The 25,597-nt window shown below is 51.5% G+C and overlaps 9 protein-coding genes across 9 annotated transcripts; 4 read left to right on the top strand and 5 right to left on the bottom strand.

Annotated features, from left to right (window-relative positions):
• Positions 1-784: 784 nt before the first annotated feature.
• Positions 785-2,183, bottom strand: A1O1_05394 (uncharacterized protein; the record flags this gene model as incomplete). Its single annotated transcript, XM_007726280.1, has 3 exons — positions 785-1,570; positions 1,621-1,792; positions 1,843-2,183. 3 exons carry the CDS (start codon positions 2,181-2,183, stop codon positions 785-787), a joined length of 1,299 nt encoding a protein of 432 aa, XP_007724470.1.
• Positions 2,184-2,806: 623 nt separating this feature from the next.
• Positions 2,807-5,677, top strand: A1O1_05395 (uncharacterized protein; the record flags this gene model as incomplete). The annotated part of the gene is made up of 3 exons (XM_007726281.1): positions 2,807-3,210; positions 3,262-3,629; positions 3,687-5,677. 3 exons carry the CDS (start codon positions 2,807-2,809, stop codon positions 5,675-5,677), a joined length of 2,763 nt encoding a protein of 920 aa, XP_007724471.1.
• A 1,887-nt stretch (positions 5,678-7,564) lies between these two features.
• On the bottom strand, positions 7,565-10,030 carry A1O1_05396 (uncharacterized protein; the record flags this gene model as incomplete). Its single annotated transcript, XM_007726282.1, has 4 exons — positions 7,565-9,212; positions 9,257-9,387; positions 9,441-9,606; positions 9,693-10,030. The coding sequence occupies 4 exons, from the start codon at positions 10,028-10,030 to the stop codon at positions 7,565-7,567; spliced, it is 2,283 nt and encodes a 760-aa protein (XP_007724472.1).
• A 788-nt stretch (positions 10,031-10,818) lies between these two features.
• On the top strand, positions 10,819-12,327 carry A1O1_05397 (serine/threonine-protein kinase PRP4; the record flags this gene model as incomplete). Its single annotated transcript, XM_007726283.1, has 1 exon — positions 10,819-12,327. One exon carries the CDS (start codon positions 10,819-10,821, stop codon positions 12,325-12,327), a length of 1,509 nt encoding a protein of 502 aa, XP_007724473.1.
• Positions 12,328-14,653: 2,326 nt separating this feature from the next.
• On the top strand, positions 14,654-15,270 carry A1O1_05398 (uncharacterized protein; the record flags this gene model as incomplete). The annotated part of the gene is made up of 2 exons (XM_007726284.1): positions 14,654-14,928; positions 15,021-15,270. The coding sequence occupies 2 exons, from the start codon at positions 14,654-14,656 to the stop codon at positions 15,268-15,270; spliced, it is 525 nt and encodes a 174-aa protein (XP_007724474.1).
• A 260-nt stretch (positions 15,271-15,530) lies between these two features.
• On the bottom strand, positions 15,531-17,810 carry A1O1_05399 (uncharacterized protein; the record flags this gene model as incomplete). Its single annotated transcript, XM_007726285.1, has 3 exons — positions 15,531-16,336; positions 16,391-16,674; positions 16,729-17,810. 3 exons carry the CDS (start codon positions 17,808-17,810, stop codon positions 15,531-15,533), a joined length of 2,172 nt encoding a protein of 723 aa, XP_007724475.1.
• Positions 17,811-18,570: 760 nt separating this feature from the next.
• On the bottom strand, positions 18,571-20,659 carry A1O1_05400 (dipeptidyl aminopeptidase; the record flags this gene model as incomplete). The annotated part of the gene is made up of 4 exons (XM_007726286.1): positions 18,571-18,652; positions 18,718-18,923; positions 18,972-20,439; positions 20,490-20,659. 4 exons carry the CDS (start codon positions 20,657-20,659, stop codon positions 18,571-18,573), a joined length of 1,926 nt encoding a protein of 641 aa, XP_007724476.1.
• A 1,533-nt stretch (positions 20,660-22,192) lies between these two features.
• On the top strand, positions 22,193-23,029 carry A1O1_05401 (uncharacterized protein; the record flags this gene model as incomplete). The annotated part of the gene is made up of 1 exon (XM_007726287.1): positions 22,193-23,029. One exon carries the CDS (start codon positions 22,193-22,195, stop codon positions 23,027-23,029), a length of 837 nt encoding a protein of 278 aa, XP_007724477.1.
• A 1,494-nt stretch (positions 23,030-24,523) lies between these two features.
• Positions 24,524-25,534, bottom strand: A1O1_05402 (uncharacterized protein; the record flags this gene model as incomplete). The annotated part of the gene is made up of 1 exon (XM_007726288.1): positions 24,524-25,534. The coding sequence occupies one exon, from the start codon at positions 25,532-25,534 to the stop codon at positions 24,524-24,526; it is 1,011 nt and encodes a 336-aa protein (XP_007724478.1).
• Between the last annotated feature and the right edge of the window lie 63 nt (positions 25,535-25,597).

A 25,597-nucleotide genomic window follows, 5' to 3' on the forward strand; every position in this document is an offset into this window, starting at 1 on the left:
CTCTGGGTTGCTCTTCATCCAATGGAAACATTCGATACCGGCGTTGCCCCTCAGAATGTGGAGGCGTGGGGCGCCGGCTTCCCACCGCGACAGGGCGTGCCGGGCAATCGTATCCAAGGGAGTCTGTCCGGAATCATATATCATGAACAGGCGGGGTAAGAAATTCAGAGGCTCAACGTCTCTCTTTACAGGAAAATAGTTGTCAATATGGCACAACTGGGAACCATCGTTCAGTGACACCAACGAGTATACAGCAGAGAAAGCTCACCGTCACAGCGCATCTTCCTCAGCCCGCCCACCACCAACTGAATGCCTGGAGGTCGGAAGACTCCATTCAGGCAACGGAGCATCGTTTTGGTTTATGCATATCTTGTATAGCCAGTCGAGAGACCAGGCTCAAACGCAGCCGAAGCTCAATATGTCTTCATTGAAGCCAGAGATTGCCACAGTAGTAGCCATGCGAACACGCAAAGGGTACTCCAGACGAGCTGCATCACGATCATCACTTTGGACAAGGAGCCCGCTGGCAAGGCATCTGGCAAGATTCCCACCCTGGAAGGATGATATTTGGGCCGTGTCCGGACACGTGGGGGCTGACGTGACACCCCCACGAGGTTGAGTTGCACCCCCAAACTCGTCTCCAAATCGGGCATTGACGGCTATTCGGCCTTCTCCCAGAGCGCATCAGGGCAACTTTTGTAGTCGTCGGATAAAATGCGTTCTCTGTTTCATTCCTGTGTGGCGGCGGCGACACGGTCGGGTCAATTGGTACCGTGCAGGGCCCTTAAGCCTCGGTCGTAACTGCACGTCCTTCCTTACGTCGCAGCAATTCAGCTATAGGGAGGTTGTCTTCATCATAGAACTCGACATCCTCGTCCACGCCATAGTCTTTCAATCGGTTGCCCCCTGAATCTTGCCAGCCTTCCTCGCCGCTACTGTCATCTTGTGGCATGTAGTCATCCATGACAGGCACGAAATTATCCTCTTGAAAGCGCTCGTGGAATGGCTTTCGGCGCTGCACTCCATAGTGGTCGGGACGTCGTTGAAAGTCTGCCTGTTGCCGCTCTTTGAAAGCTGCAATTTCCTGCTCTGCAGAGAGCTTGGTCCGATCGTGGACAAAAGCATCTTGAAGCTCTGCAGCACGGTTGAGTCGTGGCATCCGGTCAGGATCCGGCGGAGGCCAACTGGTACCGGGATCTTCGAATCCATTCGTCTCAAACACCAAGCCATTGGTTCGTGGAGTTGCAGCAAATGGCCAAAACCAGGCAAGAATATTGGCGGTACCCATGCCTTGAACAATATTGTTCCAGATTCCAATGTCGTACGGGAATTCTTGCCTCGTCAACTTGATTCTAATACCGTCCGGGCCATCCAAGTACCCTCCAAGCACACGGGCTCGACGAAGGAGCTGTTCATGGCGTTCAATCTCCCAGCTCTCAATTGTTGTGACGTTGCCTCCCAAGCCCCAGACCGTGCGAACGAACGTGATTGACACCAGAAACAACGTGAGAGAATTGACAATGATGAGAATGAAGAGGTGCACCAGTTGCGACAGAGACGGTCCTAGATACTAACACATGCTATGTCAACGCGTGTCCAGCAGAGATGCAGTGGTCTTACACTAGGTAGATTCCGATTTTGCCAAATGACTTCCGCTCGGAGGTACAAGAAGTACTCGAGATAGGTCATTGCCGACACAGCGTAGAACAGAAAGCGTATGAAATGCGGAAATGTGAAATGAGACACGCAATTGACCGTCCATGGACAATGGTGGTCCATTTTCGGTATACATCTTGGGACATTAGCAAAGAGTTGTCCATGAGCCCGTTTCAGGAGGCATACCTCTTGCAAACTTTGCAATGATGTGCCCTTGGAGGTTTGAAAGCGCTGCACTTGCGACAATACCTTTGTCTGGCAAGCGTCTTCACTACAGGCAATGCTGTGTCCGCAACTCCAACATGTTCGGGGTTCCAGTTCGCAGGCACATGTCCAGGATCCGTAGTACAGGCACGGAAGTAGCTGACCCATATTCCAGCAACCAGTGCATTGAATTGGAGGAACTCCCGTTGACTGAGTGGGCCCGGCTCAATCTTCTTGAAAAGGTACTGGGATGAATATGAGAGAAAGGCGATCAGAGAGACAACGGCTGGCAAAGCAAACTTCGACACCGTACTTGGATCCATTCCTTGCGGCAGGAAGTCAGGCACTCAGCCAACTCGACGGATGGAAGATCATTTCCTTATAGGCATTGTCCAGGATATCTTTCAGCCACCAGGAGGTTCTTCGCACTTCATAGCTCGTTCAGAAGGAGAAACAGTACGTATAGATTGAATGGAACAGCGCCTCCGAGTCCGACACGTCCTGATGCCAAGATTCTACAGTTTAAAACGGCGCCTGTTGGTTGCCCAATCTGAAAACGGGCGACGCCGCTCTAAGCAACGAGAGCCGGTGAGTGAACATCCGAACTGGAAGAAGTTGGAGTCTGTGTACTTCCAACACCTTTGTTCTCAGTCCTTGCCATCAAGTCAGAACTCAGCCCCAAAACACCCCGAGTATCAGATTGGCGATCGGGTCACAGTCCGGACGACTCAAAAATAAAACATATCCGACATCTATTAAAGCAGCAACTAAGCACCAACCCCTATCACGTGCCTACGTGACGAGACGCCCGACGCGTGTCGCGGGTGATAATGACGCGCAGGTGGCAGATGTCTTTCACCACCCTGAACTTGAATGTGTTCTTTGATATCGTCAGAATCCATCAATCGACCTATAATACCCCCTTCACTGCTCCCATGGACTCAACATGACAATCCAGCCTCTGCCGGAGAAGACAAGCCGCCACATCATCTCTTCGCTTGCCCTTAACGACGCCAAATCTGTCGTCAAAGAGCTGGTCGACAACGCCCTTGACGCCCGTGCCTCCGCCATCAACATCGAGATCTCCGCCAATACTCTGGATGTCATTCAGGTTAAGGACAATGGCACGGGTATTGGGGTGGAGGACAGACAGCTCCTCTGTAGACGAGGATGTACATCCAAGATCAGAACCATGGACGACCTCAGTCGACTGGGAGGCACATTCCTAGGATTTCGAGGAGAGGCGCTCGCCAGCATGGCCGAACTCAGTCAAGCCGTGATCGTCACTACTCGGGTAGACGGCGAGACTGCTGGGACATCTTTGAAATACGGTGTCTCGGGAATGCTCAGGTAGGTGTGGTAGTGTTCCTTTCTCGGCTTATCATGTCATGACCATTTCAGCTCCTCCTCGGCATCCCATCCTGTCGGGACTACAATGCGTATACAAAATTTCCTTGCGAACATTCCTGTAAGAAAACAAACTGCACTGAAGAGCACCGGCAAGACCTTGCAAGCTATAAAAGCAGTACTTCTTGCGTTCGCCTTTGCTAGGCCAGACGTTCGCTTCTCCTTGAAGGTTCTCAGAGGCAAGAATGACAAGATGAACTGGACGTATGCTGCAAACTCAAGTGACAATTTGACCGAAGTTGGTGCAAAGATCGTGGGGAAGGATGTTGCTTCTCAATGCACAGCATTCAGTATTTCATCATCTGATCCAGATGTTGACATTGAAGAAGGGTGGGAAATTGATGCTCTTCTGATCTCTCCAGGTGCAGGCACGTATTAAAACATCACCTACTTTCCTTGGGGGGCACTGACATTCTTAGATGTGGACAAAGTACGCATCAGTCACCAGTACATTTCTATCGACGGCAGGCCCGTGAGCCGTGACCGCAAGACGATGAAAGACATTGTGAAGACTTATAAGCACCATTTACAACAGACAATCGGCTGTCCAAAAATGTCTCATATTTCCAAACCGTTCCTCGCCATGCGTATCCGATGCCCTCCCGAGAGCTATGACGTGAATATTGAACCAGCAAAAGATGAAGTACTTTTCGGTCGACCTGATTTATTGTTATCACTTGTGGAGAAGCTATTTCAGAGAGCCTACGGAACTTCTGAAATCCAGGCGAACGAACCTCAGAGATTGAGGACAAACTCTGAAACTGCCTTCGATGTCCACAACAACCCTTTCGCGGCTGATCTGGATGACTTAGAGATCCTCGAGACTCCTGTACGGCACAACAACCGGGCCGAATCAATAGAGATCGAAGATGAGCTCACACGAAAACCAGCCTTCGTGAACCCCTTCATTATTGCTGCAATGAACGCAAAAGTGGGCCCAAAGAAAATGGAGGCCGTCGGACAGGATAACACACCTTTGCTCAACTCGACTGCGTTGCCAGGTCGACTCTCGATAGTATCGAACGATTCAGAACGAGTCATAGGGAATTCGCATAGAACCCCGCTGGGATTGGAGGCACATCTGCCCTCACCTAGTGCCTCTGAGTCGAGTCCAACAAAGAAAAACAACCTCAGGCCAGGCACGACGCGACGAGCATCCGATGGTGAACCTACGGAAGACGAGGAGGTACTCGCGCGAGAGCAAGATTGTGATATCCAAGTTTTACAGAGGAATCCGACCGGTCTACGAACATGGCTTACGCCGGACTCTGCTGTGCGTATCCCTCGTAAGGAAGGTGCCTCGAATCGGATTCGCCCAGCAGAAGCTGACTCTAGGGTGCTCCCCTTCGAGCCATTGCAGAGTCCACTTGAATCTCGACCGAAACCGAACCTTTCTATCGGGAGCCCTCACAGTGGCTTCCAATGGGGCCCGGGACAGAAACCTTTCAGATCTCCCTTAATGACCCTTCCTCACAAGCATTATTCGCAGGTGGCTCGTCGCGAGCTTCGCGCTGATGGTGCAAATCAGGCTGGTCCGCATGAGAGCCAGCAGGATCATGGCCCTTCTGAATCGAACACAGACCTTCACCGAGACGATGTCTCTCATCGGCGTCTGTCATTGGTATCAAGCCACCCAAAAACCTCTTCTGCCTCGAACACCGAGTTGAGCGATATCATGGACTTTGAGTATCGCAAGAAAGCTGCCATAGCCCACCAAAGACGACTTGCAGGAGGCCTCCAGCAGGCATCTCTCAAGGAGATACTTGGCAGATCATCACAAACTCCGGGTTTGCCTCGTTCAGCAGAGTCAAACGACTCTTCGACCACCGAATCTCAAGATTACGCCACCAGATTCAGCCCTAGTCAACTGCCGGCTCCTACCTCAACAGGCTCAAATCCTCACCGAAACCGATATCAAGCTGCACTCCGAGGTCTAGCTCATTCTCATTGCCATCCAAACGAGCCCTCGGCCGAGGGCAACGATCCACCTTCGGAAACCCTTACAACTGCCGCGGAAACCAGTCCTCCCGGGTTCGCCAAAGACGATCCAAGAGCATACTTCATACGGCAGCGTCGACAAAGCGGCAATTCCAAATTCTACCGGACAAAGTCGTCACGGCTTCCGCTTGAATCGATACCCGGGGATGCCGTGACTATGCATCTCGTCCTGACAACTGGGATATTCGAGAACATGGCAGCCTTGAAAAGACAATTGCAGGTCCTTGCCGCTTCCGATCGATACGTCACGCACGGCGAGATTGAATATACAGACTTATCTGACACCCCAGTGTCCAATGACTGGGAATCTATCCTGCGCGAGATGGTCAAGACGAAGTACCGCTATAAAGCTGAAGACGGCAGGGCGCTGGTGCCGCATTTGAAGATTGCAATCTCGAAATCTGTCGAATAACGAGCAATCCGCTGTCGAAATGAATATATCACTATCACGTTACCATATTGTTTACCGATCAAAAGGAAGGCTGAGGCTGTGAGATCTGTGTTTGCTTTGCATGCGTGGTGCCTAGGGTGTGGACCCTTCTCGGTAGCATCATTGACGTTGTTTCCTGACGTGGATCGACTTTGTTTTCGTCCACCCATCTGGGCTGGATTTGCCTGTCTTTTGTTTGTTCATCAGAGCTGGATCTGTCCAGTCTTCTGTTATCCGGCATATCACGACACGGCTGCCATGATTTGATGATACACATTTCATAGAGATGACGAAGCGAGTATAGTTTGTGGAGGAAACACAATGCTAAGACATCACCTTCACAGACTCTATTTTGCTTTTTTTACCATCGCATGTTCCTATCAGATGTAGCACTTTGCGTTTTCCTTTTTTGTGAAGTTCGATGGCAGTTACCGCCATCGTCTTCCTCTCTCTCTGTTCTCTCTCTATAAAATTCAATACAGTAAACAAACTCCCTCACGCCTCAGTCGCTTTATCCCTAACTCCCTCCAATACCCTCATTGCCTCCTCAGCCCTGTCGACAGGCACGAAGAGATGATCATGAAAGAAGCCACTCACCGGATTCACACTGATTCCTCGTTCAGCCAACCTTGTGGCCAGAACCGCGATGAACCCCACAGCCGCAAGGCTCGAGTTGACATTACAGGTGATCATGCGGCAGGGATACTGATAATAGTATTGACGTTGATGGGTATGATGATGATGATTCTCGTGTTCGTGTTCATGCTCATGATCATACTCATATTCGTACTCATGCAACTCCTCCTCAGTCTGCAGGCTTCTTCTGTCTTCGTTCTCAGCAGCAGAGGAATCTGTATACCGATCCCTAAAGAGTGATGGACAGTCAGTATCAACAACTTTTGCATTTTCCTATATCAAGTACAATCATACCTTTCTCCAGATTGATATTCTGTGAAATGATATCGTTCAGCAATACCGATCTCCACGACCAACGTCACACCCTCTCCTAGTTCTCGGAGGAATAAAAGAATGTCGTCAACTGGAACCGGAAATCCTGATTGGGAATTCGTGGAAATCGAATCAGTCTCTGAGGATGGAATGTTTAGAAATACATAGGTCGGTGGGTGAAGCGTTAATGTCAAGATTGAGAGGAGCGTTGGGAGAGATGTTTCGCCTGAGAATGTGGTTGTTGAAGACATGGATGGATGGGATTGGATCGAAAGAGTTGATAGGATGTCAGGGCAAGCAACACTGGCGTGGGAATGAGATATATTATGTATATCTATCTCGGCTGTTGGATTGCTTTCAGCTTGCAGTGGTGTGTAGAAATGATGCATTGCATTGGTATTAGGTCTCAAAGGTAGACAGACGTCTCAATTGGGGAACGTTTTCTACTCCGCTTATTTAGTGAAAGGTAAAGAAGGAACATCGTTTCATTTATGGAGTGGACATCCTCCTTCATTTACCAGTATCTATCAATGAAGATATTCGCATGCTGTCTGGTCTGTCAAGATCAGGACCTTAGAGAATCTATCCTGTTGCGGCACCTTTGTGATACATGCTACCGCTCTGGAAAGGTGAGAAGCTTAGTATGCTGTAAAGACTGATCATGGTGACAACTCTTGAGACTAAGCGGCTCGTATACAAGACCGTCAAGCTGGTCCAGTTGAAGTCAAATACATAGAGCAGATCTCGTTGGAACTCAGGAAAGCTGTGGGAGGATCTCAACGCTCGAAAGCGTGATTGAAGCGTTCGATTCGTCTAGAAGCCCTTATATTAGAGCTCGAAGCCTTGTTGTAAGACCCTGCTGGGCAGAACTCATGCTGCAGATGTACCTATAGGGACGATAGATATACCAAAGGACAGTAGTTAACCATGACCTGCAGCAACAGCCGCCTGCACCATCCTCTTTCTAGGATCCACCACATCGGCTTTGGAAGTCGGTGGACTCTTCAGGCCATTCGGTTTCGTCTCTTCCTGTGTACCTTCCTCCTTCTTGGGCTGTCCCGCTTGGTCCAAGAAGCCTGGCCTCCATTTCGCTAGAACTTTGGCCGTTGCGTTCTTCGCCTGCGCATCGCCGTCGTACCATATCGACTCAATCGTGTCCAGCACAATGTCCCGTACCGGCGGGCGCATCATCAAGAGATACTGCATGGCCAGAATACACATGCTGATTCTCTCGGGGTCTCTCGCCAGACTCTTGACACGGTCCAAGATGTCGCGATCGATGGCTGGAATCTCGGACAAGAATCGAATCAGCAGGTTCTTGTCCCTGGCGTCCAGATAAGGCAGCAGCCGATCAATCAGGCGATGCACCCATCGGGTATAGTTTGGGAGATGTCCCAACTCTGGATGTGTCTTGGCCGTCATCTTGTCCGCGTACCACTCTTCCGAGAGCCAGGAGATGGCGACATTCAGCCGGGGTCGGAAGTCGTCCAGGATATACATGAAAAGAGTCTGCCGGATCCGGTTGGCAACATTACGTTCTTCGGTCTCTTCCGACTTGACGATTTGGTTAGATTCAGCGTCCCCTGTTAGTGCAGCCACAACATCATCCAGTCCAGCAGGCGCTCGAGTTGCCAGCCGCATGAGGATGGTAACCCAAGAGTCGCGGTCGTTGGTACTTGCAGCAAGACGGTTGAGACCCAATTTCTGTTTGGCATGTGTCTGTCCAGCAGCCTCGAGGGATGCGACCAGCTGGAAGACATGGCCAACCGTCTGATCGGACAACACGGCAACTTCTGTGCCCGTCAATGGAGGAGGTTTCGGCAGCTCGAATGGACCCAAATCGATAGCCGGCTGCGCAAGTTCCTCCAGCGCCTTTTCCGTCGTGGCTTCCACCACCATTTCTCCACTGGTGAGGAATTCGGGGTCGTAATCATCATCGTCATCGATGCCTGTTGGGCCGGCCATAGGCACATCGGGCACAGGAGTGGGTTGACTGGCCTTTTGTAGATGGGTATATCTCGCGCGGATGGCATTGACGGCTTCGTCCAATGAGTTGGAATCGAGATGTTGCAAGAACACAGCTGTTACTGTGCTGACAATATCGGCGGGAAGGAGGCTGACGTCAAATTGTTGAAGGGCAGGGTCTTCCGTAAGCGTGAAGAGTTGTGCAACAGAATTCGGAGGTGGTGGCATGGGAGGGAACTTGCGTGGTCCCGAAAGCCTTTGTCTTTTCGCATCATCCAAGCCGTCGGTGGGTTCTGCAGGACGCTTCTGAGCTGTACTGTCCGAAAACAACGTTGACCGCGATTGTTGCAACCTCATAAGGTATGCCTGTATCTTCGGTTCGAGTGGATGATTCGGCACAGAGCGGAGAACCCATCTCAGGAGAGCTCTAGTAGTCCTCTCCATCGACCTTACGATGACCATGAGCCGCGGCGTCATCGGCGAGTTCGCTTGTTTGAACGGATTGAAGTTGAGGATAGCTGACACGATCTTCGTGGAGATTGAAGGCCTGGTTTTGATCAGAATAGCAAGGCAGTTGAGTGTGGCATCGACGACGATGGGGTCGCTATATTCGTTAGCAATGGTCCAGCGAAAGCCAGGCAAACTTACATTGAATTTTCCTGGAATATGCTCAAGAGCCTATCCAGCAACCCCGATGCTTCAGCTTCGAGGTTTTGTAGTTGCAATAAAGGATGATTTCGAGGGACGAGAGCAATAGAAGTCTCATTTTGATCCGGACGCTGACCCGAATTAGTACCGGGGGATGAGTGAAAGACGAAGTATGTCGACTTACTCGAGGATCTGCAATCACACCGGGTGTCTCTACGTGCACGACTTTCTGCACGAACTTGATGCAGCAGATTCTGATAGGGACTGGGAATGAGTCCATTCGCTGCAAAATGTTCAACTTCATGCTAGTCATGTCCTGCCAGAGTGCGATCTCATTGGGATGCGATATTCTAGACAGTCTGTTAGAGGCAATTCTGATGCTCTGCCAGGGGCTTGAAGAGCCTGGTGTGTGCACTCAAGCGTAGCGATCACATACATTCTTCTGAATACCAATGGGTATAGACTAGCTGCCGCCTGAACCACGCTCTTGATCACTTCAAGATCCTCCCCTGGTCCCTCCAGCATGGCCCGAAGCGTGGGCATAACCTCTGGCGACAATTGTTCTTTCTGCGCATTCGACAGCGACGGGCTCGCAAAAGCTTCGGCAAGGAAGTCGGCTCCCCATCTTCGAACTTCGATATGGGCGGCGGGACCGATGATAGGTAGAATCCCCGGTAGGACTTGATTGTATACTTGCGAATCGGCGAGGGCGAGCTTACGCGCCGCCTCAAGCTGCGAGATCATCTCCGCGGCCGAAGTAGTGGCTCCGGCCATGTTGTAGATACAAGGGCGACTGAGCTAGGGCAAGCGACTGGATGCGGTCATGAATCTACGACAAGAGCAAAGTCGAGGTTGGATGATGTCGAGAAAACAGCGCGGTCGTCGGCATGGGTGCGTTTCCTGAGGAGTAGACTATCTAGGACACATAACACGCGTTGAGAGAAGTGAGAAGGTGGTGTATGATGGTCCCCAAGGGTGAAATGAAGAATATGATGTCGGGGTGTGATGTTCAGGTTAAGAGGCAGTCTCTCAGATCATGGTCAAACTGGCAGTAGAAGTCGAAGATGAAGATGAAGTTGCAGTTGCAGTCGCAGCCTCATCACCGCAGCTGCAAATGACGGAGCGCGGAGTCTCCAGCCTTGGCGGAAATTCATTTGACAACTGATGTTCAACTTCAAGGTGAACTGGCAGAACAGGGGCATTGCTGGCACTTTAGCAAGAGTCATTGGGTTAAGCACGACTTTACTACCAGGTCGTCTCCTGCTCAAGGTGTCCAAGTGCTATCCCTCCAACAAAGCTCTATCAGGCCCCCGCGGTCTGATCTAGCCCGCCACGATGATGCACCCTTCGCGTCAGGCATATGTGGAGGAGGAGCGTCAGGTAAGATACCCTGCAAGCCCGTCCTTGTGTATCTCTTTATTCACACTTGGCTTTAAGGCCCGACTCTTCCTCTGGAACATGTTTGGCGGAGAGAAACAGAAGACTGACGGCAATGGCTGAGGACAGGATGTTGAAATGGGCGTAGATCTGGCAAACATACGTGAGATTTCCCGCTGCCGGGCATGATCATCGCTAACTTATCGTCAGCCCTTGACCGGAATTATGAAATGCCATCTGCTGGTGGGGTGGCCCCTGAGAAGGCCTCAGCTATCCTTTCACAATTCGACCGGAAACGAAGGCTTGCGCAAGTAGCAGTACCTACGGACGACGCAAAAGTGAAAGCACGTCTGCGCGAACTCGGAGAACCTATAACACTATTCGGAGAAGGACCAGCCGACAGAAGGGACAGGTTACGCGAACTTCTCTTAGACAAAGAGGAGGCGGCGGGCCAGAATGGGGCTGTTGCCGATGTGCAGATGCGAGAAGCGGAAGACGACGCAGACCAGGAGGAAGAGTTCTACACCGAAGGCGTCCCCGAACTCCTGGAAGCGAGGAGAGACATTGCCAGATATTCGTTACCAAGAGCGAGAGCTCGCATCAGGAGACAGAAGGAAGATTCCACCATTCCACTACGAACGCACATTAAACATCGCAAGGAAATCAAAGAAAAGCTGCAAGGTTTTGAACTTTTCGGTACGCAGATTGCAGGAGAACGACCGGTCAGCATTACGCGGTTTTCGCCCAACGGAGAGATCATTGCGGCTGGAAACTGGGGTGGTGGGATCAAGTTGCTGGATGTACCCAATCTTGACGAGAGAGTCACACTGAGAGGTCATACGGGTATTGTGGGAGGAGTCGCGTGGTACCCCGGAGCAACATTGTCAACGTCGAACGTTTCGGCAGACTCGGTCAACCTTGCCAGCGGCGCGGGTGGGCAAGGCGGTGCACCCGAGATTCATTTGTGGTCGCTGAACAAGGAAACACCATTAGCAACCCTGCAAGGGCACACCGACCGTGTATGCCGCGTCGAGTTCCATCCATCAGGGAAATACCTGGCTTCAGCCTCGTTCGACACGACATGGCGATTGTGGGACGTCGAAACAACCACCGAGTTGCTCTTGCAAGAAGGACACTCCCGACAGGTGTTTACCGTCAGTTTCAATACGGATGGCTCCCTTCTGGCGAGCGGAGGATTCGACAGCATGGGACGCATCTGGGATTTGAGAACAGGACGCACAGTCATGATCTTGGACGGTCACATCCGGGAGATATTCTGCCTGGACTGGGGAATTGACGGTCATCGAGTCCTATCTGGTTCTGGCGATGGATGGGTCAAATGCTGGGACATTCGACAAGTCCGGAATACCGGTGGGATCGGTGCTCATAACGGCAATGTGTCTGATTTGAAATGGTTCAAAGGTCTCGACGGCGACATGTCGTCACTGGTCGAGTCGGACGGCGTCGGACAAGAACACAAGCCACGCAAAGCAGGCACCTTCTTTGTCTCGAGCGGATTTGACAAGAATGTCAATATCTACTCGGCTGACGACTGGTCATTGGCGAAACAGCTAAGCGGTCATTCAGGAAACGTGCTGAGTGTTGATGTTACGGACGATGCCAAATGGATTGCCAGTAGTGGCCATGATCGGACTGTCAAACTATGGGGTCGTGAGGATGGACAGGGCATTTGAGACGACACCAGATTCTGTTTTCAGCAGAGAGGAATTCCGAGTTACTGTCACGGTCGGATTAGCTCCTCTCAAGAACTTTTGGCATGCTTTTGCCGACTGCAAGGCAAGACCATCAGTCATCTTGAATAAGGTCTCCTGGGCAGTTTGTTCAATACTGAATGATGGCCATTGATCGTCTCCAACACTTAAGAGGGTTTGGAGTGCCAAAAGTGAGAGCCCTGGGATACCAGTGTTCTTCTGGGGTCTGCTTGAATGTTTTGTCTTCGATCTGGAGATACCACAATGTGCTTGTGTCTTGGTCTTTGCGACGGCGAGGCATGGAGTTATACTTGCAGAAGCATGATCAGGTGTCAACCATGCTGGAAAGATCCGTCTCAACCTGGCCGGCAGACGAGGCGCTGCTATACTCCAGCATTACAACCACACCACGTCTGTCAAGGGTGCAAGGATGGAGCAGACCGACCTTACGAATGGAAATGCCGAGGCCAAAAGGAGTGCTTCTTTCTATATTGATATTTTGACCATCTCTGCTGAGATTCGGTCATGGCCTCGACATCTTCGCCTGGAGATTCATTCCACCACAGCTCCCCAGCACATCAGCTTCGCTGCTTGACATCCAACCAGTGCTCCGATCCTTCTGAGACATGTGTTGTCCGCTGCTTTAAATGCTGGTGACAGCGAGACTCCAGACGATGAATGCAACCTGTACCATACCATGCCAGGAACGGTTCCGTCCGTCCGTCCGTCCGTCCGTCCGTCCGTCTGTCGCTCTCTGACTTCTGATGTACGATCCCTTTTCTGCAAGCTGGTTACCCTGCTACATCCCTCAGCTGAGGAGGAGCTGGGTTCACGAATAGAAGGAGCTCGGTCCTTGAGAGGCCAGCCGGCGCCAACAGACCAGGCCAAATACCTCGCACAACTTTTGTGAGTATGAAACGAAGTACAGGCTAGCCTTATAATTCTATCACATACCTATATATACTTCCAAACCTCCAAGTACCATGGATTGATTACCAGATCCCAGATCAAGTTGGTGGCACTGATCACCTTCAGCCTCGTCAAACCATAAGCCCCACACGCAGAAAAAAGGGGGAGAATCAATACATACTAGTTACATGTAAGACGTAACTTGCTCAAACTTGCTCATATTCACCACCGCATCAACCCACTGCATTACCAAGAGTGAAACACTGCATACAGATTACGGTATATACATGGAAAGGAGCACGTCAAGAGAACACTGCCCGCTCATCCAGCCCAATGGCGCCAGACTGGTAACTTGCTCAGTTGGATCCTGCTCTTGTTCTTGCTCTGTCTCGCTCTTGCTCTTACGGTTGCTCTTACGGCTCTCCCCAGCGCTGGCATCATGTCTGAGCCACAAATCACAATGTCAAGAACGTCAATTTCAGGTTCAATCTCAATCTCAACCTCAATTTAGGATCAATAGCAATTTCAAATCCATCGCCGCTGTCTTGTCGTTCTGGGTCTGGTTGTGGTTGTGATTGTCCTCGAAAAATTCACGCATGGTACATATTTCTATTTCTATTTCAAGCACGGCTGCTCGAGATGGATCTTGGCTCTGAGCAGGTTTTCCGTCCCCAGAGATCCAGATTTGGTAGAGTAGAGTAGAGTAGAGTACATATAACTATACAAAGTAAGGAGGAAAGGAAAGGAAAGGAAAGGAGATCCAAAGACCTCGCCATTCCCTTTTCTCTCCAAAACCATAAGAGGCTCCCATTCCCTATTCCTTATCCCTACTCTTGTTCCTACTCCTCGTTCCTCATTCCTCATTCTTCAGTCTTCACTCCTCATTCCTCAGTCCGCCGTATAGCTAGCTATAGCTTTGCTATATATAACCTCCTTGAACAGACCTCCTTCCTAATCCTGATCGACATCTTCGAAAACCTCAAGTGCAGACTCCGGGGTATATTAGTATTACATATCAAGCAGCAAGCCAAACCCAAATCCAATTCCAGTAGCCGCACGGCATTGGCAAACAGAGACAAAACAAAACCGACCGAACCTTGTACGCCGAAGAGGGGATTCAAGTCCAGGATTCTCAACGCAACCTAGTCCTGTCGATTTCCACCCTGCGATTCCAGTCCATTCCATTCCGTCAAGACCACCAGAAACACAAGCCAGGGTCAGTGGCAGAGGATCAGTGGTTCCAGTGGTTCCAGCGTTTCCAGCAAGACTCCCCTCGGGCCGGTCAAAGGAGCATACTTCTTGGAGAGCTTAACCTTTCTCGTGTCTTCTCCCAGTCTTGTTCGGCTCGGATTCAACTTCAAATTCAAATTCAAAACCCCTACCTCAGCAATCGACAATCATGTGCGGCGACTCTCATCTCCCTCCGGCCCGTGAGTCAGGTGATCTGATAGCCGTCATCCACCCAACCGAGCTCCAATCTCTAGAGCGAGACCCAAGTCCCAACGAGACCCAGCGATCATCGACGTTTCGAGGAAGATTGAGATTGTCGAATCGACGACCAGGAGCAACGATCTCGACGTTGCAGTGCGAGAGTGATGGCGAGAGTGATAGTGATCCCCATGATAACGGGTATGGTGATGGCTTCGGGGATCGACGTCTCCATGTGCGGATCCAGTACGTTTGGTCCCCTGTCGGATTTCCTCTGGAGCTGAGACTGAGAATATTTGTGATGTGCTGTGCTGTGCTGACCTTTTCACGTCAACCAGTAAATTCGGCCAACCGCTGACAATGTGCTACGCCTCGGCCGGTCTTTCGTTCGACACAGAAAGCATCTCAAACTCGTCCAACCCTGTCTTGCATTCTTTTTTTGTGGATCTTGCAAGCAGCACTTCCACCACCGGTGATGTGAGATTGAACCTCGGCGTGGGAGGCGACGGAGTGGTCGGAAGGACGGTGTCGATCTCTGATGGACATACTAGACGAGTTCTCGGAGAAGGTGTTATTGGATGGAGCTGACTGCAACTGTAGTGACATAGCTGACTCTGTCTTTGTCGGATTCGTTCGCATCGTCGTAGGCGTTGAGGTGTTCGGAGTCTGCGGTGGAAGTCATGATCGATGGTTCCAACTCGCTTGGTGGTGACTATGATGATGATGAAACAGGCACGGCGCCAAATCGCAGCCCGTGGATAGTATAGCATCGCATATCGAACTTCGAGTTCCTGTCGTGTTCTGTTCTGTTCAATGCATTGCAAAAGTCATGTATTAAACCAACTTCTTTAAAGAAGATACCCCATCCAGCCGTTATTGTTCATATACACATCAAACAAATCCATCTCTTCGGTGCTGAAATTGAACTGTTCCCAATTGGTGTTTCCATAACTGGCAGCCTCGTAAGCAGCATTCAAATTCGAACCCAATTTGTCTGGAGCTGCCCACTGTCCAGGAAAAATGCCCGGTAAAGTGGTATATGACTGTGGCAGCGGTGACCCCAAAGTGCGCGGCCCGAGGTCTTTGGCCGACTCAAAGATTGACGTCGTGTCCTTCCGCAGCAGATCAGATGCCTGATTGCGTCGCGAATCGGGGTCGCCACCCGGTTCGTCATCTGAGAGATGTCCTGCACGATGCTGATGCCAGGTTTTGAGTTTCTTGAACACAAACCCGAACGCTTCGGCGAACGGAGAGTGCCCTGACGCCGACAATTCAGCGAGTCGATTGATCATGGTGTCCAAATAGTGTTCGGTGCGGAAATCGGCGAGGAAGATGGATCCGAATTGCGAGTCGGGAGTATGGATGATCCAATGTAGCTTGATCAATATCACCATGGCATAGGCGTTCCACACGAGGTACATGTTGGTCAGAGCTCGTGCGAGAGGAACTTCAAGGGACAGCCAACTGTCAAGCACTCGGTGGGCACTTTCGAAAAGCGTGGTGAGAGCTTCGACGTGGCTCGAGGTGATGACGTTGGGGAGTTTGCGATCGTTGTGGAGAACTCCTGGTCGGAAATCGTCGACGTTGTGATCACAGTGAATGGCTATCTCGTGGATATACAGGTTGATACAGGCCGCTTGATGCTGTATCAGTCCTTCAGGCATGTTAGCCGAATGGACTATCAGCCGGCATATCGGAGAATACTTACTTGGGTCCAAATCGACGTTCACGGATCTCTCCCACTGCTGCAATTGACGTTGGAAGTATTTCAGTTGATGCTGTGTTCTGGGCTCGGTGAAATTCAACTCGGCGCCAGGATCATCCATGTTGAACATGATGGACACTTCTTCGGCAATGTGAAGCAGGCGCACGAGCTTGCAAAGCCACTTGTCGCTCGGCACCACGAAGGGGCTGGTGGACAGGATCATTAGACATTCTTCAATGCGCGAGTTGAATTTGATGAATGAAGGTATCCGAAGAATCGTCGAGACACTGGCCAGAGTCAGAGTCAATCAGTCTTAGAGACCGTCGGTGATCTCTACTTACCCGATCGCGCAGACATATGCACCCAACCAAGTCCGTGCCAGTTCCGTTCTCTCAGAGGGACGTCGGCTCCTGTCGACTTTGGATCTCTTACCGATGCCCAAATCCAAACACATGACGATCGCGCAGTGGATATATTGGTTGAAGGAAAGGTCTCTTGCTCCACGAGGTCGCATATAATTTTGACAGTGAATCAGCAGCGCTTGGGTGAGATCCAACGACTTGTCGCCGTGGAAAAGTACCCTTTCCGACAATTGACGGTTCAACTCGACGGACAGAGTTGGCTGCACAGAAGGCTCGATCAATGGACTGACCACCGACACGATCGCGAGGAAAGTCATGGGACGCTGGAGACGAACATCCTTCGCCTCGGTGCCAGGACAGAAGACCACAGTCGGACAGATCTTTGTGATGTTGTGTGCCCAATAATCGAACATGGCCGTGGCAGACTCCATGCTCAGCACGCCCTGATCGATCACGTCCACATAGGTTTCTCGGGCAGAAGGTATGTTTTCTGGGATAGGACATGCCCTCTCGAATTCAGGCGTCTGCGGTAATACCTTTTTAATTGTCTTGGGGTCGTAGTCGAAGCTGGTGTTGGAGGTGGTGTCAGTCCTGGGATGATCGGAGCTCGCACTGGTGAGTTGGTCCTTGTCGGGCGACTCATAAGACGATGAAGCCGGATCGGCCCGTTGTCCCTTGGCTAGGAGGGCATCTGTCAACGCGTTGATTTTCTTTTCCAACTCGGCCACTTTATGGACGGTTCTCTGTCGTTTCCGGGGCGGTCCAGGCATGATACACTGCCTGTTGACTTTGGCACAGCTACTACATGCCTCTTGGCCTTCGACTGCGAGACATCGGATTTTCATATTTCGACACGCCACGCAGGCACGCGACCGTTTTGGACGCTTTCGTTTGTCGGTCCCCGACGCTTCCTCTTCTTCGAAGCTGTCGGGTGACTGGCTGGTGGTGTTGGTGTTTTGCGATTCTCGTCGCTGGACATCTTGTTGGGCGGACAGGGTTTCAGGCGAGCGATGTTGCTGAGGCGGCAGCGTGTCGAACACGAGCGGTCTTTTTGCTGCCATACTAGTACTTGTGGCAGCGTGGTGACGGAAAGAACAGAAGCCTGACAAGGCTGGATGGGAATTGTCTTGTGGTGACTCGTACTAATTGACTCGGGGCATCTTCTATACGAGATGACGATCTTGATTTGTAAACACCTTGAAGCTTGGTATAATTATAGCCACGTCTGGCCACCTGGGTTGTTCTTGGGCCTGACCAGCAGGGGAGATTCGTCTCGAGGAGTAACGTTGAAGACGTCGATACTGGCCTGCAAACTGTTGGTGGTCTTGATTGACGTTGTAAATGGGGCACTGCAGTGGTCATTGACATCGAAATGCAGTGGGAAAAGTTGTCGGATTCGGACGGCAAAACTGCATCGGACTTTAGCAGCGGCCCCTCGGCTCCGAAGTGCCGTGGGCCAATCGCAGTGCAGTCAAGTGTACTGGTGCCTGGTAATGACTAAGCGGTAGCTCGCAATAAGGTATCACTCTAGCCGCCGTGATGAATGTACTACGATGATACGAACATGACATTAACTGGGAAGCTTGATGTGTCCAGCATTGTACAATGGCGAAGAAGACACACCCTCAACGGACGTATCTACATAGTAGTAGTCCACGCTGGGCTCATCAGCCATCTCTCCGTGCTAGAGTATTCGAGAGTTGCCGTCCTTTCTCAAGCTGAAATTCCACCAAGTTGCAGGAAGGTGGAAGTGAGCCTTCACCAAAGCGAAGGATGGAAATCAACCGGAAGGGTCCGTCAGTCTCGAATCAGCTTCAGTGTTCATCCACTGATCCCCGAATAGTGGTTGATCCAGTCGAAGATCTCCCGGTGCCAGACGATACTATTCTCCCTGTTGAGGACCCTACGAATATCTGTTAGCCTAACTTGACTCCGTTGTTGCTGGCACCGTCGATACTTAGTACTTACCAGTGGTTCTCATCAGCAAAATTCAGGAATTTACTCGGAACACCTCTCTCTTGCAAGATATTGAACAGCATCAGTCCCTCCGACACCGGCAGCCTGAAGTCGAGATCATTGTGTACCACGAAATGCGGTGTCGCCCAGTTGTGAATGTGATTGATCGGGTTCCAGCGCTCAAAGTGGTCTCGATTGTCCCACAGAGTTCCGTTCATCTGCTCCGTTGTCAGCTTCGCTTCCCAGGGGGCGCCCAGTTAACGCACATCGTGTTGGGTGAACCATAGTTCCTCCGTCGCATATTGTCCAACCATGTTCGTGACACCGTCATGAGTAACAAGAGCCTTGAACTTTCTCCCAAGGTCATGGCCTTGGATCCAGTTGGTCATGTATCCGCCATACGAGGCGCCAGCCTCGATGCCGTTCTGGGTGTCGATATAATCCAGATTGCTGTCAACGTAATTCCAGACGGCAACCAAATCTTCATACGGGTAACTTCCCCAGTTGTTCTGGATTGCGTCTTGGAACGCCATACCCCATCCCGTGGAGCCTGTTGGGTTCGGTGCGACCACCACATAGCCTTGATCCGCCCACACCTTGAAGTTCCATCGGGTGCTCCAGGAATTGTAATGGCCCCCTTGCGGACCACCGTGCACGATGAATGCTAAGGGGTACGTTTTGTTTGCGTCAAATCCTTCTGGAAAGATCAACCAGCTCTGGACCTGGGTAAAGTTCCCTTGAGTGTAGAATTCAGACACATCTTCTGGGCCTAGACCGGCAAGCTCGGGATCAACCAAGTTGGCACGGAAAAGGTCGGTGACGAGAGCCCCCTCGGGCGAAATAATGTAGAAATCGCGGGAGGTCCAGATCTTGGAGTCGGATACCAGGAGATTCCCGTCAGGCAAGACATAGTATGACGCAACAACGCCTGCATCCGTGATATTTGTCGGTTCGAAGTCGGCGGGCGCCGACAATGGGATCTCAAAAATGCGCTCGTTCCCAAGATCGGGCGCCGCGACAAAGAGCGAACTGGCATCCCCAGACCATGCCATTTGATCAGGAGTGCTATCCCAGTCCTCTGCCAGCACGGTGATGTTGAAGTTCTCATAGTCGACGTCGGCCACATAGATCTTGTTTTTGTCTGATTCGTATGAAATACCGTCCATCTGGAAGTAGGCAATCTTCGAGCCATCGGGAGAAAAATGGGGTTGTGCTGAAGCACCACGAGCGTTGGGAGGAGTGGAAGCGCCTGAGAACCCGTTGATGGGAATGGCTCCTGATGAACCATTGTGGGGGACGAGATAGATCTGGGAGGATGTAAAATTGGCCAGAGGAAGGTCAACGTTCTTGGTCAAGAAGGCCACTGTGCTGCCATCAGGAGAAATGTCGTAGTCTCCGGAGTCGCCGAAAGGCTGCACAGGGCTCTCAGCGCGGGTGACATTGGAAATGCCGGAGACCAGGTTTGTCAGGTTTCCGGAGAAAGAATATTGGTACCCTCCAGTCAACGTGCCGGCGAAGACCGCATACTTTCGCTCGGTAAGCCATGTATCCCAATGTCGGACGTAGATACTGTCATATATACGCGCCGTGCTCAAGGGCTCCTCCACCACAGCTTCATTGTACGCTGTTCCGTTCGGCCAAGCCAGGCTATTGAGGAGGAAATTAATGTCCCCTGAAGGAGTGACGACGGCTTTCAGGCCAGAGTATGGGGCAGGTAGGGAAGTGATGAGATAGCTGTAGAGGTCAGCTTGACATCTGCATCGCATGTAGCAAGGTCAACGTACGCATCGTCCAGGGCGGTAATGTCCCCGCCGTATATGCTAATGCCACCATCATCCTCTTCATTGGTGCCGTTGATGTAGAGAATGCTTGTATTGGTTGGTCCAACAAAAACAATTTCCGATATGTCTGATCCATTGTATAGCAGCGAGATTTCCCCCGTCGTCAAGTTCATTATGTTCCACACAGTTTCTGCCTCGTGTAACTCCCACAAGTAAGTCGTCGAAGTGAAGATGCCAATCTCCTGTACAGAGAATCAGTCTTGTGATTGCCCGTCCTCGCCTGTCGACTTACACCTGCTGGGTTCGGAGACAAGTCGCTTCGCCTCGGGGCAGCAAGCATGTCCCTGCACCGGTGGTCAGTGATTGTTACTGTGTATCTGGCGATGGAAGCAGTGCATACTCCGGGGTGATTGCGCTTGCAATTGGCAGCACAGCCAGGGCTGCTGCCAGGGCTTTTCGCGAAACCATCTTCGAGACAGCGAATGTAGTACTGGAAGAGTTAGTCTGACAAGGCCGACCATCTGAGCTTCATCAGAGTGCTTTTAAAGAAGAAGGCTCTCCAGTCTCCTCGGGCTTCCCAACGTCCATGGCCCAGTCGCTGAGCTCCCCACTCCAGCTCTTTGGGCCACATCCACCCGCTGAGACCTGCATGTAGCCATGTTGCATCCCGCAGATGGTGGTATCACGGGCATCACTCGTTCAAGAATGATGGGGTCTAACAAAGCGTGATCGCTACGTCAACGTTGCTATAACGAACAACGTTAAGTATGTGTGCCGACATGGGACAGCAGTTCTGGTCCGACTCGGAGCTTGCAGGATGCTCCTTGGGTTCAGGAACACCACTCAAGTTCAACCATTAGGGCCAGGTGCATCAACCGTCAGTTACCATCAGTAGCGTTGGATAATCGGTAGCATCGAGTGAGACCTTGTTATCAAGCACCATTCTCCACACTGAATACCCATGGAGGGGACGACTCTTCAAAACAACTATGTTGCCATCGACATGTCGGACCCAAAGCAAGAAGGTGATGGCCAAGGTGCAAGCTTCTCAGTGGTACCAAGAACTGTCAAGCCTTTGGCACTCCCTTGGCTTTGATATAGCGGTCTTGGTAGCGTAGGACAGAGTTGCATTGTCTTGCAATAAGGCCATTTCGTGCTACCTCGAAAGCATCGTGCAATCGGTAATCCAGGGCCAAGACAGCCAGCTCATATTAAATCAACGGAGAGGTTGAAACCGTGATAAGGGCTATTCGATACGCTCACAACACAGCGGTGTTGCAACCAAGATGTGAGAGAGAGAGAGAGAAGAGAGGGCAGGGTTCCTTCTGTCCACCACAACTCGGAGTACTAGCTGCCACCCAACAGATGTGGGGCGCAACCGACCACGTGATGGGAAACATTCCATTGGTCATCTAACGCGGGAACGTCCCGTCGATCCCGGAGCTAGTGACTTGGCAAACATCCTATCACGTGAGTCGGATCCACTATCAAATTGCGGCCTGCGCTGCCACGTCTGTCTTCTCTTCCTCACGGCTTATGCAGTGGTGGACCATCGAACCACTTACCGTGATACACTTCGCTATCCTAAACCAGTTCTACTGTGTGGCACAGTGTTCTGTAGGTGGACGACTTTGCTTACCTCGGTCCAGCTTGCCTTGTGAAATTCTGCGATCCCGCGAGGCCTGAGATAGCGAACACGCGGAGTCATGTCCTTTCCATCAGAATCAGTCGTTTCCGACATCAACCTAGTGTCCAGCTTTCTTTCCTGCCCGCAGATACCTTCGCTTCAGTCAGGCCCTCCCGTTGACGTGATAGTCTTGTGCGCCAGTGCCGTCCTTGCCGTCGCCGACAATGTATTCTCAGCCTTGCAGTCTCGGCCGGGTCTCGCGAAAGTATTGGTCCTTTGTGGTGGCATTGGCCATTCGACCGGATTCCTGTACGAAGCCGTTGGTAAGAGCAAGAGATACGGTTCGCTCGCAAACAAGGTCGATGGCCTACCCGAAGCCGATGTCCTCAACCTGATACTCGAAGAGTTCTATCCACGGCTCCGTGAACAAATCAAGTCCAGTACTCTGAAGCTCCTCATCGAGAACAAATCTACCAATTGTGGAGCCAATGCCATTGAAACCAGAAGGCTTCTCGAACATCATGAAACACCCCCTCCCAACTCCGTCATCATTGTTCAAGACCCTACAATGTCTCTGCGCACTCTAGCATCGTTCAAACACAGTTACGCGGATGTCTCACCTCTGCCGACATTTGCTGCCTGCCCAACTTTCGTCCCCGTCATGTCAGTTTCACCATCTGCTACCGCCGACCAAAGCAAATCCAGTCTACATTTCAGCGTCCCAGGTATTCAGGAATCAGAGCTTTGGGCTCATGACCGCTTCTTCGATCTAATAATGGGCGAGATCCCGCGACTGAGAGACGATGAACACGGCTACGGGCCCAAAGGCAAGGGGTATATTGCCTATGTGGACATACCGGCCGAAGTGGAAGACGCATGGACGAGGCTCAAGGATGTATTAAATTCCAACCGTTGACAAATCGGCATTTATTCTGCATGTTTGTGACAAGCTGATCCGCCACTACGACAGTGTGGCACTGTCCAAGCAAGTACCTGGGCTATATTGTCAATGATAGCAGGTGTCTAGGTACCGCTGCTGAGCCATCTCCCACGAAGTTCCTGAATGTCGATATGACAGCCCAGCTGCTGTGCAGACTAATCAGGCTCGTCGAATTCTGATTATCGACCGCTCTAGCCGACCTCACTTGCTCAGACAATCAACGCTTTCTGGCTCCGTGGCAGATAAACCTCCACCATTGATGTCTGCACAGTACAACTTAATCCCACCAACCCGGATTCCCTCGGCCACTGTCTCCCTCGTACTTCTGTCGTCGATGAAAGGTACATTCCTTCGTGTCCACGACCACAGTGCGCGTTTTGTTGTTGGCACAGGGCTTGTTCATTTTTGAGTGGTGGCAGAGATTCGTTTTCACCGTTTCCGAACCCTTGCAATCGCGGGTTGGGCAGTGCACGTGCTTCTTCGTGGTTTCGCACATGACTGGATGGATCGTATTTTTGAATAGGGCACGGAAAGAGATGTACCAGCGGTGAGGAGATCTGGAGAAATAATCAACGGGTCTTTGGATCGATGTAGGTGTGATCTGGAATCTATATCAATATCCTGATTGTTGGTGCGGTCTGGAAATGGAGGCAGGGTACCAGACGTCGAAATGGTCCGCCTTTATATATGAAGGTATTTGCCGAAAGTGAAGTCTGTCGCTGAACAGCACCGAGGCATCGTTTGAGGACGTGTCACAACTACAAGAACCTGTCTCGCGACCATTGATACCAGCACAAACGCGGTGGTTGGCAGACACCAGATTCTGGTTTGTTTGACCGTTTGATCGGACACGGGCTGGGCTTGTCGGGCAAACAATTCTCGATCGTACCTCCCGGGGATCTCGGCAACGCACCGATATCTGCGATTGTGTTGCAGACATATCTCGGTTCCACGTCTACATACAGCTTGATCTTGTTTCGTGTGAGTAAAGCACGGTGACACAAACCGACCTAGGCTCGTTTGAGGCGGGAGATGGCGTTGGTGACTCAAGCCATGAGTGGCGGTGAGCACTGAACCCATGACAATGGTTACGGGATGAAGCAGATCTCGAGCACAACAGAGCAGAAAAGAGAGAAGACCTGCCGGAATGTCCCAAGGCTGGTTCTGGTATACTGTCATGATCATATCTCATTGTCGTCATCAATTACATGCTTGAAGGGGCTATATGCAGGGTATCAAATGGTGGCAGTGCAAAGAAAGATGCCAGAAGGCCAAATGCCAAAATGTCACGGCCACAAGCAACTCCTTGGAGACGTCCGAACGTCAAACTCCAGTGTCGAGCTTATTCCTGCTTGGTATGTCTCGGGTCTGGTTCACCATTCATATGCCGATGAGAATGCAGTCCAAGACGCCATCGTCAAGGAAGAGCCAGAGGGAGAGCTTCGCGCACTGACCTATAGCGACCCCACGTCAAGAAACACCAACATCGATCCTCGAGCAGGACGCCATGGTGGCACGCACTCTTTGGTGAAAGCCGCCATCAGCAGCAGTATCGTACATATCGCCGAGACGACGAGGCAAGATACCGACGCGGCTGATTCGTTGTTTGACAGCGTCGTTGGCAGGGCCGAGAGCATTGACGACACCGTCGACTCCGATGCGAAGGTTGTAGCAGATCAACTTGTCATGCTTGAAGCCAGGGTAGTCATGTGATGAGGCGGCGACGGAGAACTTGAGTTTCGATGTGGCAAAGGCCATGGCGGCGGAAGGCGTGAAGCAATATTGTTCCATCACCGCGGCGTGGATGGCCGACATGTCTCGCTCCGGCTGCGGTTCCAGGTCCGGCACCAGTTCCGAACAAGGCGACGAGCACGCAGAGGCTGGCGAGACCCTGCCGCTTTCGCTGCAGACGGAGCTCCGTGGCGAACCACGAGGTGAGCGAGGGCAACGGGGCGATGGTGGCGCGTTCATGTCGGCGTCCAGTCCGTCAAAGGCCAGGGCGAGCGTGTTGAAGTGTGATGATGTGCAGGTGTCCAGGGTACGGGCATAGAAGCGGGTTTCTAGAGCTCTCAGTCGAGGCAGCGTTCCGACACAGCTGTCGACGAGGCTGATGTGGTCCTTGAGGATGGCGTCAGCGTCGGTGCTGTCGCCAAAGTCGACGGCAACGTGCGCAAGCGATGGTCTGATCGACGGGTGAATCTGTGGGTCGGACATGAATGCCAGCACATGTTCTGTCGAGCGGAACACGAGGGCATTCAGGCTATAGTAGAGCGGGATGGCCTCTTGACGGATCATGCGACAACTGTCGAGCAAACCTCGCGCGTCGTCTCTGGGAGGCCGCGATGGTCGCAGCCGTCTTTCCGACGGGGACCGCAGTTGAATCGGCTGTGGCAGCTGGAAAGCGAAGGTGTAGATGAGATTTCTGACCTCGGGGGGTAAAGTCAGGAAAGACGAGGGAGTGAGCGCGACTGTGGACAGCATGACCGGCGCAACGGTTGTTATTGTTGTTATTGTTGTTATTGTTGTTATTGTTGTTATTGTTGT

This window comes from Capronia coronata, assembly GCF_000585585.1.
Source record: "Capronia coronata CBS 617.96 chromosome Unknown acBCG-supercont1.4, whole genome shotgun sequence".
Taxonomy (NCBI): domain Eukaryota; kingdom Fungi; phylum Ascomycota; class Eurotiomycetes; order Chaetothyriales; family Herpotrichiellaceae; genus Capronia; species Capronia coronata.